At 36.7% G+C, this 15,470-nt stretch overlaps 1 protein-coding gene across 1 annotated transcript in view; it reads right to left on the reverse strand.

Annotated features, from left to right (window-relative positions):
- PPME1 (protein phosphatase methylesterase 1) overlaps positions 1 to 15,470 on the reverse strand; it is a 55,816-nt gene that overhangs the window by 36,078 nt on the left and 4,268 nt on the right. The window contains exons 2-3 of the mRNA XM_067038535.1: positions 9,315 to 9,408; positions 8,276 to 8,368 (exon numbers count right to left, since the gene is read on the reverse strand). Coding sequence (XP_066894636.1) covers positions 8,276 to 8,368; positions 9,315 to 9,408 — 187 coding nt within the window. The remainder of the gene's footprint in view (positions 1 to 8,275; positions 8,369 to 9,314; positions 9,409 to 15,470) is intronic.

Consider the following 15,470-nt stretch of genomic DNA (forward strand, 5'->3'; position numbering starts at 1 on the left):
TTATAATGTTGGCTAATCTGATAAGTGAAAAGTAGTATTCTTTTATTTTAGTTTATATTTTACTCATTAATAATAAGGTAGAGATATGGGGATATATGTATATGTATAACTGATTCACTTTGTTATAAAGCAGAAACTAACACAGCATAGTAAAGCAATTACACTCCAATAAAAACGTTAAAAAAGTATGGCAATAAAATGGACAACCTGGAAGAAATGGACAAATTCTTAGAAATGCACAACCTGCCGAGACTGAACCAGGAAGAAAGAGAAAATATGAACAGACCAATCACAAGCACTGAAATTGAAACTGTGATTAAAAATCTTCCAACAAACAAAAGCCCAGGACCAGATGGCTTCACAGGCGAATTCTATCAAACATTTAGAGAAGAGCTAACACATATCCTTCTCAAACTCTTCCAAAAGATAGCAGAGGGAGGAACACTCCCAAACTCATTCTATGAGGCCACCATCACCCTGATACCAAAACCAGACAAAGACGTCACAAAGAAAGAAAACTACAGGCCAATATCACTGATGAACACAGATGCAAAAATCCTCAACAAAATATTAGCAAACAGAATCCAACAGCACATTAAAAGGATCATACACCATGATCAAGTGGGGTTTATTCCAGGAATGCAAGGATTCTTCAATATATGCAAATCAATCAACGTGATACACCATATCAACAAACTGAAAGAGAAAAACCATATGATCATCTCAATAGATGCAAAGAAAGCTTTTGACAAAATTCAACACTCATTTATGATAAAAACCCTGCAGAAAGTAGGCATACAGGGAACTTTCCTCAACATAATAAAGGCCATATATGACAAACCCACAGCTAGCATCGTTCTCAATGGTGAAAAACTGAAACCATTTCCACTAAGATCAGGAACAAGACAAGGTTGCCCACTCTCACCACTCTTATTCAAACTAGTTTTGGAAGTTCTAGCCACAGCTATCAGAGAAGAAAAAGAAATAAAAGGAATCCAAATCGGAAAAGAAGAAGTAAAGCTGTCACTGTTTGCAGATGACATGATACTATACATAGAGAATACTAAGGATGCTACCAGAAAACTACTAGAGCTAATCAATGAATTTGGTAAAGTTGCAGGATACAAAATTAATGCACAGAAATCTCTGGCATTCTTATACACTAATGATGAAAAATCTGAGAGTGAAATTAAGAAAACACTCCCATTTACCACTGCAACAAAAAGAATAAAATATCTAGGAATAAACCTACCTAAGGAGACAAAAGACTTGTATGCAGAAAACTATAAGACACTGATGAAAGAAATTAAAGATGATACAAATAGGTGGAGAAATAGACCATGTTCTTGGATTGGAAGAATCAACATTGTGAAAATGACTCTACTACCCAAAGCAATCTACAGATTCAATGCTATCCCTATCAAATTACCACTGGCATTTTTTACAGAACTAGAACAAAACATTTCACAATTTGTATGGAAACACAAAAGACCCCGAATAGCCAAAGCAATCTTGAGAACGAAAAATGGAGCTGGAGGAATTAGGCTCCCTGACTTCAGACTATACTACAAGGCTACAGTAATCAAGACAGTATGGTACTGGCACAAAAACAGAAATATAGATCAATGGAACAGGATAGAAAGCCCAGAGATAAACCCACACACATATGGTCACCTTATCTTTGATAAAGGAGGGAAGGATATACAGTGGAGAAAAGACAGCCTCTTCAATAAGTGGTGCTGGGAAAACTGGACAGCTACATGTAAAAGTATGAAATTAGAACAATCCCTAACACCACACACAAAAATAAACTCAAAATGGGTTAAAGACCTAAATGTAAGGCCAGACACTACCAAACTCTTAGAGGAAAACATAGGCAGAACACTCTATGACATAAATCACAGCAAGATCCTTTTTGACCCATCTCCTAGAGAAATGGAAATCAAAACAAAAATAAACAAATGGGACCTAATAAAACTTAAAAGCTTTTGCACAGCAAAAGATACTATAAACAAGACCAAAAGACAACCCTCAGAACGGGAGAAAATATTTGCAAATGAAGCAACTGACAAAGGATTAATATCCAAAATTTATAAGCAACTCATGCAGCTCAATAACAAAAAAACAAACAACCCAATCCAAAAATGGGCAGAAGAACTAAATAGACATTTCTCCAAAGAAGATATACAGATTGCTAACAAACACATGAAAGAATGCTCAACATCGTTAATCATTAGAGAAATGCAAATCAAAACTACAATGAGATATCATCTCACACCGGTCAGATTGGCCATCATCAAAAACTCTAGAAACAATAAATGCTGGAGAGGGTGTGGAGAAAAGGGAACCCTCTTGCACTGCTGGTGGGAATGTAAGTTGATACAGCCACTATGGAGAACAGTATGGAGGTTCCTTAAAAAAACTACAAATAGAACTACCATACGACCCAGCAATCCCACTACTGGACATATACCCTGAGAAAACCATATTTCAAAAAGGCTCATGTACCAAAATGTTCATTGCAGCTCTATTTACAATAGCCAGGACATGGAAGCAACCTAAGTGTCCATCAACAGATGAATGGATAAAGAAGATGTGGCACATATATACAATGGAATATTACTCAGCCATAAAATGAAATGAAACTGAGTTATTTATAATGAGGTGGATGGACCTGGAGTCTGTCATACAGAGTGAAGTAAGTCAGAAGGAGAAAAACAAATACCGTATGCTAACACATATATATGGACTCTTAGGGAAAAAAATGTCATGAAGAGATTAGTGGTAGGACAGGAATAAAACACAGACTTACTAGAGCATGGACTTGAGGATATGGGGAGGGGGAAGGGTGGGCTGTGATGAAGTGGGAGAGTGGCAGGGACATATATACACTACCAAATGTAAATTAGATAGCTAGTGGGAAGCTGCCACATAGCACAGGGAGATCACCTCTGTGCTTTGTGACCACCTAGAGGGGTAGGATAGGGAGGGTGGGAGAGAGGGTGATGCAAGAGGGAAGAGATACGGGAACATATGTATATGTATAACTGATTCACTTTGTTGTAAAGGAAAAACTAACACACTATTGTAAAACAGTTATACTCCAATAAAGATGTTTAAAAAAATAAATAAATAAATAAAATGGTATGTACAACTTTAATTATACTTGACAATAAACTTCTTTCACCACAAAAAAAAAAGTTAAAAAAATAGTAACGTAGACCCATTTTTATAAGTTTATCAGTTATTTATATTTCCTCTTCTGTGAACTACCACTTCATATCTCTTGCTCATTTTTCTACAGGATTATATTTTTCTTACTGCTTTTTGGGAGTTTTTTTTTTTTAATGTTTATTTATTTGGCTGTGTGGGGTCTTTGTTGCGTTGCGCAGCCTCTTCACAGAGATGCATGGGCTTCTCTCTAGTTGTCGCACACAGGCTCTACAGAGCGCGGGCTCAGGAGTTGCAGTGTGCGGGCTCTCTAGTTGTGGCACATGGACTCCAGAGCGCGCGGGCACAGTAGTTGCAGCATGTGGGCTCCAGAGCACATGGGCTCGCGGGCTCTCTAGTTGTGGCATGCGAGCTCTAGAGCTCACAGGCTTAGTTGCCCCACAGCATGTGGGATTCTTAGTTCCCCGACCAGGGATCAAACCCGTGTCCCCTGCATTGGAAGGCGGATTCTTAACCACTGGACCACCAGGGAAGTCCCGGGAGTTTTTTTTAATATAATGAAACTGTTAATCCTTTGTCTGTTATTCATATTGCATGTATTTCAAATACTTTTTACCTAGCACATAGCTTGTGTTTTAATTTTAAGATATCTTGTCTAGGAGTTTTTCATTTTGGTAAAGTTGAATTATCAACCTTTCTTTTATGGCTTTTTCTTCTTCTGGCTGCTCCAAGGTCATACAGTTTGTTTTTTTAAATTCAGTAGTTTAATCCATTTGGGTTTTTAAATATTAACTTATTTTTAAACATGGGCCTACTTCTTGATTCTTTCTGCCAATAACCATACTATTGATAGAGTTTTAGGATATGTTCTGATATATGAGAGGGCAAGTTCCTTCCCTCTTGCTCTTTTTCAAAATTATCTCAGCTTGGGCTTCTCTGGTGGCACAGTGGTTGAGAGTCTGCCTGCCGATGCAGGGGACGTGGGTTTGTGCCCCGGTCCGGGAAGACCCCACATGCCGCGGAGCGGCTGGGCCGGTGAGCCATGGCCGCTGAGCCTGCGCATCCGGAGCCCGTGCTCCGCAACGGGAGAGGCCACGACAGTGAGAGGCCTGCGTACCGCAAAAAAAAAAAAAAAAAAAAAAAAAAAAAAAAAAAAATTAGCTATCACTGGGCATTTATTCTGTGTGAATTTTAGAGTCTCATGAAAAATCCCATTGAGATTTAGGGGAGTTAGATTCATACAGGAACATGATTTATTTCTCTATTCAGGTTTTCCTTTATATTCTTCTGTATTGTTTCCTCCATAAATGTCTTATAAGTTAAAAAAAATAAGACTTATTCCCAGTTATTTTATAGTTTTGTCACTTTTACGGATAGAATAATTTTTTCCTCTTATATTTCCAAATCTAGTAAGTGCTAATATTTGGGAAAAGTAGATTTTTTTATAGTTACTTTGTAAACTATGGCTTCACTAGTAGTTTGCCAGTTGATTTTTTTTTTGTTTTCTAGAGAGACAGTATTTACAAATAATGACAGTTCTCACTCTTCAAAACTTTAAAACTCATTTTTCCTTCTTGTTTTATTGTTTGGCTAGAAGCTCCAGTATACTGTTGAAACTAGTACCCCTATCTTGTCTCTGACTTTAAAAGTGTCTGTTTTACCACTAGGTATATTTATGTAATTTTCTGGTATATAAACTTAATAAAGTTAAGAAAGTTTTTCATCTATTCCTAATTGCCAAGAGTTTTCAACATACTGGGTGTTGTACTTGATCAAGTCCTTTTTTCGTATCAAATGAGGCGAGAGATTAATTACACATAGATTTTCTAATGCTTGACTGACCATTCTCACATTCCTGGGATAAAACCTAGTTGGTCAATGTATTACTATTTTACTACACTACTGGAGTCGATCTGCTGTTATTTTATTCAGGATTTTGCATCTATTTTATAACCGAAATTGGCTCACAGTTTTCTTGCAGTCTTTGCCTGGTTTTGGTACCTTCACAAATGAATTGGGTAACTTAAAACAGTACTACTCTAAGTAGTATTTTTACATGGTGAAAAATTTTAATTAAACTTCCTCCTTTGGAGAAGAAACTAACATTCCATAAGATATCAAATATTGAGAATTAAGTAATAAAAGAGAAGCCTTTTAACTAGTCTCACTGTCTCCATTTGTGTCTCCTGCCCAACCCATCATCTATACTAGCATCCTGATTATTCTAAAGCTCTTCAATGACTTCCCATTGCCTAAAACAGCAATACTCAATTACACAAGTAGGTAGATATATATGTATCATAATGCTCAGTTTCCCAGAACTTTACAATCTCCGTGTGTTTGCAATTGTTTCAAGCAAATCAGACTTTCGATACCCCTTCTCTAATTTTGACATGCCTAAAATACGTTTATGGACAGGAGAAGTTTTGTGTTTAAAAACAGCTCCCTCTATTACCCTGAACTAAAGGACAGAGGTGCAATTCCCTAGCCAGGCATACAAGGCCCTCCCATAATTTTGTTCCTGTGATCTCTCTAGTCACCTCTTTCCCTGCTCCCTACCCTTATACTTTATACTCGAGCTACTTATAACTTCCAAAACATACTTCAGTTACACTCTTCACTGCCTTTGTACTCATCTCTCCTTGAAATGCCTCTCTACTAAACTAACTTCTATTCAGTCTTTAAAGCCCAGATGTCCCTTCTCTTATGAAACTTTCTTTAATCTCCCCCCTCAACCATCATCAGAGTTAATAATTCCCTCCTGTTACTTTTGTATCTTGTATACAGATGTTATAAACTCATCTAACAACTGAGTGCTTTTTAAAAAAATATTTTATTTATTTCGCTATGTCGGGTCTTAGTTGTGGCGCACTGGCTTCAGAGTGCGTGGGCTTAGTTGCCCTGTGGCATGTGGGATCTTAGTTCCCTGACCAGGGATCTAACCTGCATCTCCTGCATTGGAAGGTGAATTCTTAACCACTGGACCACAGGGCAGTCCTGACAACTGAGTGCTTGAGTCAAGCACTTTATCAAGAACTTCACATCTTTTGTTCATTCTCATAACCACTCTATTAACTAGGTAGTATTATATCCATTTTACAAATTAAGAAACTAAAGCATGATAGATTAAGTTGTGTTGAGATTCAAATCCCAGTCTGTCTGAGATAAAAGCTTCTTAAAATTTTTGCTGTATTATCTGTATATATGTGTTATCTCCATTTTTCCTATTTTCCCCATTAGACTTAAAACATCATATAAAAACAAGAGGATACATTTAATTCTCCAATGTATCTATAGCACCTAGCATAATGCCTGGCACAAAGTAGCGGTTTAAGTATTTGCTGATTGGCTGATCTTATTAAAGAGTGAACTCTCATTTCTCTGTCCTTGGTAACCCAGCACAAAACCTGAAATACAGAATACATTCATAAATATTTGCTAACATGAACTGAATTAACTGGGAAAAGAAACAGGAATCAGCAGATACTACAGATTCAATTCTTGGCTTCAATCAGTTCATACTTGGTTGGTCCCAGGTCCTTCAGAGGTACCAAAACTGAAAAGGACTGATGGCTGATTTTCACTACTTTTTAAATGTTTACTATTGATACTATAGTTGCTACATTAGGAACAGGCACATGTTGCTGTTACTTGTTCACTCAAAAAACATTCCTTGAGTATACAATATGTTCCCAGAATAAATAAACCCTGGTCTTTGCCTCCAAAAAAACTCACAATCTAGTTGAGGGATGTAAATGACTAAAGCCATGCTACTAAGGACTTGAAATGTGGCTGTCCAAACTGAGATGTGTTATAAGTATAAAATACACACTGGATTTCAAAGACAGTATAAAAAATAATGTGAAATATCTCATAAGTAATTTTTATATTGATTATCTGCTGAAATTATAATATTTGGGGTACAATGGGTAAAATAAAATATATATTAAAAATTATTTCACATGTTTCTTTTTACCTATTTAATGTCCCTACTAGGAAATTTAAAATTACATGTGTGGCTCACATTATATTTCTACCGGATTACACAGGTCCAGAGACATGAAAAAGTCTAGCACTTACGGGCAAATCATACAACTACATTCCACAGTAAGAGAAAGGAAGTAGCAAACAAGACAAGGGCCAAATCATTCAATAATTTAATAATGGTTAAGTAAGTGCCTATGTGTCAAGAACTGTTTCAGGAACTTGGGAAACAAAAGAAGTAAGACATTATCCCTGTTCTCAAGGAATTCATGGTCTAAGAGAAGACACGAGAAGGCACCGTTATACTTAATTCCAATCAGGGCCCTCAACTCCACAGCTATCTGGCTCCAGTATATAGTGCTGCATTCCCACTTGCTCCCACTTTCTGTCCTTCAGACTCACTAGTGGTAAGTAGAGGACATATGTATATCTGCTCGATACATACAAGAAGAGATGACAATTTCATTTTAGATAGGAATGTTGCCAGTATCTTCCTCAACAGTATCTCCCCTTATATATGGGCTACCCTACCCCAGAGTCAAGAATATTGGGAAGATCTACAACTGGCAGTATTCACACAGACACATATTCTGTACTCTAGACCAGGGTATCATCAACCAAATATTACTTCCTAGTAGCTCACTAGTACCATTAAAATATAAACATTATTTTAAAAAGAAGGAACATTTGCCAAATATATATGGGACATTTCGATACGTTAAGTACTATAGCAGGCTCTATTAGGGAGACAAAGGACAGACATTATCTCTATCGAAAGCACCCAAATAGACTGTCTGCTTACCCATTACTTAAATCACTGAGACACAGTCCCCAACTTTGGAGAATTCCATTCCCTTCATCCCAGTGCAATATATATAGAACATTTTATAAACTGAAGAATTCATGTGCTAAAGCTCACTCCAGTTAAAATCCTCTAGTTTAAAAAACACATGATTTTGGCCTACGATGATAAATGTTTGAAATTGACTTACATCTCTAAGCATGTTATATGAAGCTAAGTGAGTGAGCACAGAAGAAAGTCAGGCTAGTCAAATTCATACCCAAGTAAATAATGATTGTGCTAAATAACATTAACTTCCACTATCAACTGCTTACTTACTGTGAACACAGCCCAAGAAAGGGCAGAATGGCCTCCTCCATGCAGAAGAAGTAAGACTGGACCCTCTGAGCCACTCTTGTAAACTCGAAAAGTGTATGAATAGTTAAAGATAACATATCTAAGCTTTTGTTCACTGAAGTGGTTTTTTTGTTTGTTTTGTTTTGTTTTGTTTTGCAGTACACGGGCCTCTCACTATTGTGGCCTCTCCCGTTGCGAAGCATAGGCTCCGGATGCACAAGCTCAGTGGCCATGGCTCAAGGGCCTAACTGCTCCATGGCATGTGGGATCTTCCCGGACCGGGGCACAAACCCATGTCCCCTGCATCGGCAGGCGGACTCGCAACCACTGCGCCACCAGGGAAGCCCTGAAGTTTTTGATTACTTAGTCATAATGACTGGATCAGAAAACTCAGTCAGGACCAAGCTATAAGCAAAGCTACAGACTTCCAAACCTAAGAGGCACTTAAGTAGAAGTTTCTGAGACACCAAACCTGTTTTTGAGGCATGGAGCCAGTATGACCACGTTTTTTTTCCCACTTTATTTTTTAAATTATTTTTTATTTTGACCGTACCACATGGCTTGCGGGATCTTACTTCCCCGACCAGGGACTGAACCCAGGCCCTCGGCAGTCAAAGCGCTGAGTCCTAACCACTGGACTGTCGGGGAATGCCCATCACCACTTTTTCAATGGGAAAAAAAACTATTCCCTTTGCCCTAATGAGGACACAGTCCCTGGTTTCTAGACGCTAAACTGGTTCAACTCACTTGACTCATGAAACCTTCCCCTCAAAACCTGGGACCTCAAAAGATATATCAGTTTCAAGAATTTAATTCTTAATCCCTTCCCCATGCATGAGACAATTATAGCCAAATAAGATATTGGCACAGTCTTACAAGAAATATTCCGTGTTGTACAAGGAACAGGTAGAGAATGAAAATGAAATAAATAGCAGGAATAAAGAACATTTTAGAAACTACACAAATCTTCTTAGACAACGTTATAAGCCTACTAAACAATAAGCCATTTTACAAAGGATATATCCTTGCCAGTTTCATTCTCTACTTCTACATCTTCCATGGACTCAAAGTACTGACTCCACGGAACAGGAGAAAAGTCCCGCTTTCTTCCAGGGCTAAGGGAAAAAAAAGAGAGAGATTTCAAGTAAAAAATAGTTATGCATGAAAAGGTAAAATCTTCATCAACAAATATTAAATGTAAATCTGAAATGAAAATAGCAAGATATTTTCTCATAAAGATATGAAGAATTTTTTAAAGTATTACATTAGACTGTTTTTAAAAGCTCAAATATGTCTAAGATTTTAGGAAATTCATTAGTATGTTTTAATCACAAATATATTGTGTATATATACACACAACAAAACCTGCTAGTTCTCTCACCTTGTTCTTGGCTATAGGCTCATTCCTATCCTCTCAATCCACTTTAATATTGTTCCTGCTACAATAATTTTTGGTCACTATTACTTCTTCATATCTTTAATCCTTCACATTTTTTCATGCTTCTTTGTCATTTCCCAACCAATCAATATTCAAGCTTCACAGAAGGCAAACTGTTCGTATCAATACCTTGAATTTCTGAGCATTTATCTGAAGAGAAGCTCACACAGAAGTGAAATGACTTATCTATTCAATGTAGCATTGCTTGTAATAGAGAAAAATTGGAAATAACCTAAATATCAACAGGTGACTAATTAAAATAAATTTTGGTACACAGAGAAATAATATTTCGTTGTAAAAAGAAGTGATTATATATTGATAAAATTCCTTATTTATGGATAAGATACACTGTTAAAGCAGCAGACTTAGATTCTAAAAACTACATACTGGATCATGCTATTAGAGATCATGTAACACAAATCTTACTTTATGGAAGGGAATAATTAGCTGTCTACTATGTATCAAGTAGGATTTTGAATTCTGCAAGAAAAATATTCTCTTTAAAAATGAGAAATACAGGCTCAGACACATGATACATTGCCCAGAGCCACTTCCGATAGTACTGGAGCTTGGATTTAAACTCAAGCATGTCTGGTGCCAAAGAGTTCTATCTACTACAACTCAGAGTTCTTTCTGAGGCCCAGGAAGAGGAAAACTTGACCAAGCCACATGGCTTATTAGAGGCAGAGATAGGATTCCCACTTACACCTGGAAAAAGTCCATGGCAAAGGACATACAGAGAGGCACAGTGGAAAGGGAATGATAGTAAACAACTTCAGCCTTCTGCTATGGTTTGGAATGACTAGAATTTTCAGCTTAATCTCTTATTCAATCTTCAAAATATAGAGTTGACCCTTGAACTACATCAGAGGAGGAGGAGGGTGTGTGTATGTGAGACCCTCCAAGCAATTGAAAATCTGTGTATAACTTACAGTTGGCCCTCCATATCCGTGGGCCCTCTGTATTCAAGATTTCACATACATGAATTCAACCAATCGTCAATTGTAGCAGTGTAGTACACTTGACCCTTCAACAACACAGTATGAACTGCATGGGTCCATTTACACAAGGATTTTTTTCAATAGTAAATACTACACAATTGTAATGGTAAATACAGCACAATTGGAGGTTGGTTGAATCCACAGACATTGAACCATGGTATATGGAGGGTCAACTGTAAGTTATACCTGGATTTTCCACTGTGGGGAGAGTGGGCACCCCTAACTCACTGTTGTTCAAGGGTCAAATATATTGGTAGTATGTGCTTGGGACTGGTTGTCAATACTGTATTTGAAGAACTAAGTGTAGTATATAAGTGGACCATCCTCTTAATAGTGCTATTACTTAAAACTTTCTTCTCTACAAGAAACTATTTCACATCATGAAGGAAAAAGTTTTTCCTAACTAACCAGAGGCGTTTCCTCAAATCTGACATCAAGTAACATGACAAGAAAGGCTCATTAGGTTAAAAAAAATTCCAATTACCCAATTTTGGAGAAATAGATTTGCTGGCAATAAGTCTAGCAAAATGGAAAAATGGACATTCACTCAGAAGTGCTCAGGTCAAGCGGCTCAAATCTGGCATAAAGAGGAAATGGTGGGGGGAAGGAAAGAAAGAAATCACTTCCTATACCTGTGCAGCAATGAAAACAGTAGGGAATTTGAAGTCAGATTAGTCTCCCCAATTTGTTAATGTCAGGACTCTGAACAGATGCTGTTTACTCTCTACTCCAGACATTCCTTTCCCACTTCCCACCACTCTGTATTCCCTAACAGAATTCCAAATTGTTTCGGTAGCCAGTAGAGATCTTTTGTTATCTTTCCTCCAGCCCAAAGGAATAAATCAGAATTGGTCTAAACCAGTCATAGTAATCCCATTCCCTACTGCCAGTGATTGGTTTTAGGATGTACATGTGAACCAGCTCTGGACCAAGAGATGTAAGGGAAAAACCTGCTGGGGAGTTTCCCATTCTAGAAAAAAAAACAGGGACAATCTAAGTTAGGAAAAGGTCTTTGCCCTTGTTCCTTCCTTTGTACTTAGAAAGATGTATTTAGAAAGACAGAATAAAGGTAAGGTGCAAGTGGAGTTGCAGCAGCCATCCTGCAACCATAAGGTGACAAGCAAGAGAAGGAAAAGCCAACATTTCTAAAGATGGTAAAAGAAAGGATACAAAAAGCCTGGGTCATGATTGATACAGCTGAATAACTGAATCAACTCTGAACTTATTTATAAAAAATATTACTTATTTCAATAAATAATATTTCCATTTAAATCACAAGCTATTAACAGAAAATTAGATTATTTCACATTAATGTAATATTGTTAATCTGAATTTGAGGAATTTTGTAGGTTTAGCTGTATTTAAATAGTAAATCTGTTGAGTTTTATAATTATATAAGAGTAACATGGAATTTACTCGTATACACAGGAATTTATCCCTAGTTTTATTTTGTACATATTTAAGTAACATTAAATACAATGTTAAACATTATGTTTATATTACATAATATAATGTAAAACATTAAATATAACACATTAGTACCTGGGATCTGAAATAGTTTTCCTCCAAAAGGGATTTATACAAATTGAAAAATATTTCTTCAAGGAAGACTCAACATCATAAAAATGTTTATCCTAAATTAATTTACATATTTAATATAATGCCAATAAAAACACTATTAGGCACTAGTCTAGTTAATTAGAAAGTTTATTTGTAAGAATAAACAAGTAAGAGGAGCCAGGAAAACCCTGAAAAAGAATGAAGGGGAAGCTACCTCTACCATTTACTAAAACATAATAATGCCTCTCCAATTTAAAGCATAGTGGTGGCACATAAATAAACAGGCCGAAGGAAAAGGAAAGAAAATTCATAAACAGACCCAAATCTATGTAGAAATTTGGTGTATGATTATAATGTCATTTTAACTAGTATAGAAAAGGACTAATTTTTATAGAGGAGAAATTCACATAATGGGAAAAGGACTTTTTAATAAATTGTGTTACAACAACTGGATAGCATATGGATAAAGATAAAATTAGATCTGTTCCTCACTTTGCACATCAAGATAAACAAGATGGATGCAAGAAAAGAAAGCATACCGGTCCTAGAGAAAAAAATATATGAATCGTTTTACAACCTGGGAGAAGGAAATGTCTCTCTGCAATCCAAAATCCAGAAGCAATGGATTTTGCTAGATAGATCTGAGTACATTAAAATTTAAAAACAACTTTTTTACATGGCAAAAAATATCATAAGCAAAGTAAAAAGGCAACTTGGAAAAATATTTTTAACACTTATAAGGAAAATATATCCCTGATACATAAAAAGCTTCAAAGAGCCACTCCAGAAAACAATTTAGCAGTTTCTTAAAAAGTTAAACATAATTTACCATATGGCCCAGCAATTCCTTTCTTAGGTAATTATCCAAGGAAATGCAAACACTATTTCCACATAGAGCTCTGCAAGTGAATATTCACAGCAGCATTATTCATAATAGCAAAACACTGGAAACAACCCAAGTGTCCAGCAACTGATAAATGATAAAATAAATTGTGGTATACCTATACAATGGAATATAATTCAGCCAAAAAAAAAAAGAATGAAGTACTGATACATGCTACAACACAGATGAAACTTGAAAGCATTATGCTAAGTGAAAGAAGCCAGGGCTTCCCTGGTGGCACAGTGGTTGAGAATCCGCCTGCCGATGCAGGGGACACGGGTTCGTGCCCCGGTCCAGGAAGAACCCACATGCCACGGAGCGGCTAGGCCTGTGAGCCATGGCCGCTGGGCCTGTGCATTCGGAGCCTGTGCTCCGCAACGGGAGAGGCCACAGCAGTGAGAGGCCCGCATACCGCAAAAAAAAAAAAAAAAAAAAAAAAAAGAAGCCAGTCACAAAAGGCCACATACTGTATGGTTTTATTTACATATCTCCAGAAGAGGCAAATTCATGGAGACAGAAAATAGATTAACCGTTGCCAGGGGCTGGGGGAAGGGGGAGTAACTGCTAACAGGTAAGTAGTTTCCTTATGGGATGATGAAAATGTTCTGGAATTAGTGCTGATGATTGTACAACCTTGAACATACTAGAAATCACTGAACTGTATACTCTGAAAGGGTTAATTCTATGGTATGTGAATTATAACTTAATTTTTTGAAATTGATAATCAACATAAACAGATACACGAAGATTTAATTCTTTTAGTGACTTAATATGTGACCTTGAGCAAATCACTTCACTTTGCCCTTTATTTCTCCATCTGTGGAACAGCCCCTTAAAGCCTTCCTAAGAGGCCTGATATCCGTGATAAACTTAAGAAGTTGACTGAAAAACAATCTGATCAGATATGAATAAATACACAGCTTGAGGGGAAAGAGTTGACATTATAAGATACTGAAAGGAGTGCTTCTACTTCATAAAGAATGAGCCTCTCACTGTTCTCAACATATAATAATTTACTAGTTATCATTCCTTAAGAGCTCATGTGTCAGGAGGCATAACTGCTTTTCACATATTATCTCATTCTCACAGCCCTCTAAGGTAAGCAGAAGTATCCCAGTTTTAGAGATAAGAAACAGACTATGAGAGGTTAAATGACTTAACTAAAATAAATACTCCAGCTAGCCTTCAAACTCAGATCATTATCACTTCAAACACCAGTCTCTTTGCACCGAGGAATAACAAGAACAACAACGGACTACAAATCTAAAGTCTGGGTTTCTGAAGTCTTGTTTCTGCCACTTCATGATTCTGTGATCCTAGGCAAGTCAATGAACATTTGAGTTTCCTCATTAAGAGAAAATATTAACCCTTGCCCTAACTTACCTCATGGAATAATACAAAAAAGCACTAATATATGTCAGTTAAAGCACTATAAAAATGTAAGAGATAATTATAGAAACAGTACTATTAATGAACCAAAAACATGTTGTAAAATGGTCAAATGATTTTAATAACTTATAGTCTCTCAAATGGTAATGGAATGTACTAAAGTAGTGATTTTAAAAACACCCTCAACAAAAATAAACAAATGGGACCTAATGAAACTTCAAAGCTTTTGCACAGCAAAGGAAACCATAAACAAGACGAAAAGACAACCCTCAGAATGGGAGAAAATATTTGCAAACGAGTCAATGGACAAACGATTAATCTCCAAAATATATAAACAGCTCATGCAGCTCAATATTAAAGAAACAAACAACCAAATCCAAAAATGGGCAGATCTAAATAGACATTTCTCCAAAGAAGATATACAGATGGCGAAGAAGCACATGAAAAGTGCTGAATATCACTAATTACTAGAGAAATGCAAATCAAAACTACAATGAGGTATCACCTCACACCAGTTAGAATGGGCATTATCAGAAAATCTACAAACAACAAATGCTGGAGAGGGTGTGGAGAAAAGGGAACCCTCTTGCTCTGTTGGTGGGAATGTAAATTGATACAGCCACTATGGAGAACCATATGGAGGTTCCTTAAAAAACTATAAATAGAATTACCATATGACCCAGCAATCCCACTACTGGGCATATACCCAGAGAAAACCATAATTCAAAAAGACACATGCACCCCAATGCTCATTGCAGCACTATTTACCATAGCCAGGTCATGGAAGCAACCTAAATGCCCATCGACAGACGAATGGATAAAGAAGTTGTGGTACATATATACAATGGAATATTACTCAACCATAAAAAAAAAACGAAATTGGGTCATTTGCTGAGATGTGGATGG

The sequence above is a fragment of the Kogia breviceps genome, chromosome 7 (assembly GCF_026419965.1).
Source record: "Kogia breviceps isolate mKogBre1 chromosome 7, mKogBre1 haplotype 1, whole genome shotgun sequence".
Classification (NCBI taxonomy): domain Eukaryota; kingdom Metazoa; phylum Chordata; class Mammalia; order Artiodactyla; family Physeteridae; genus Kogia; species Kogia breviceps.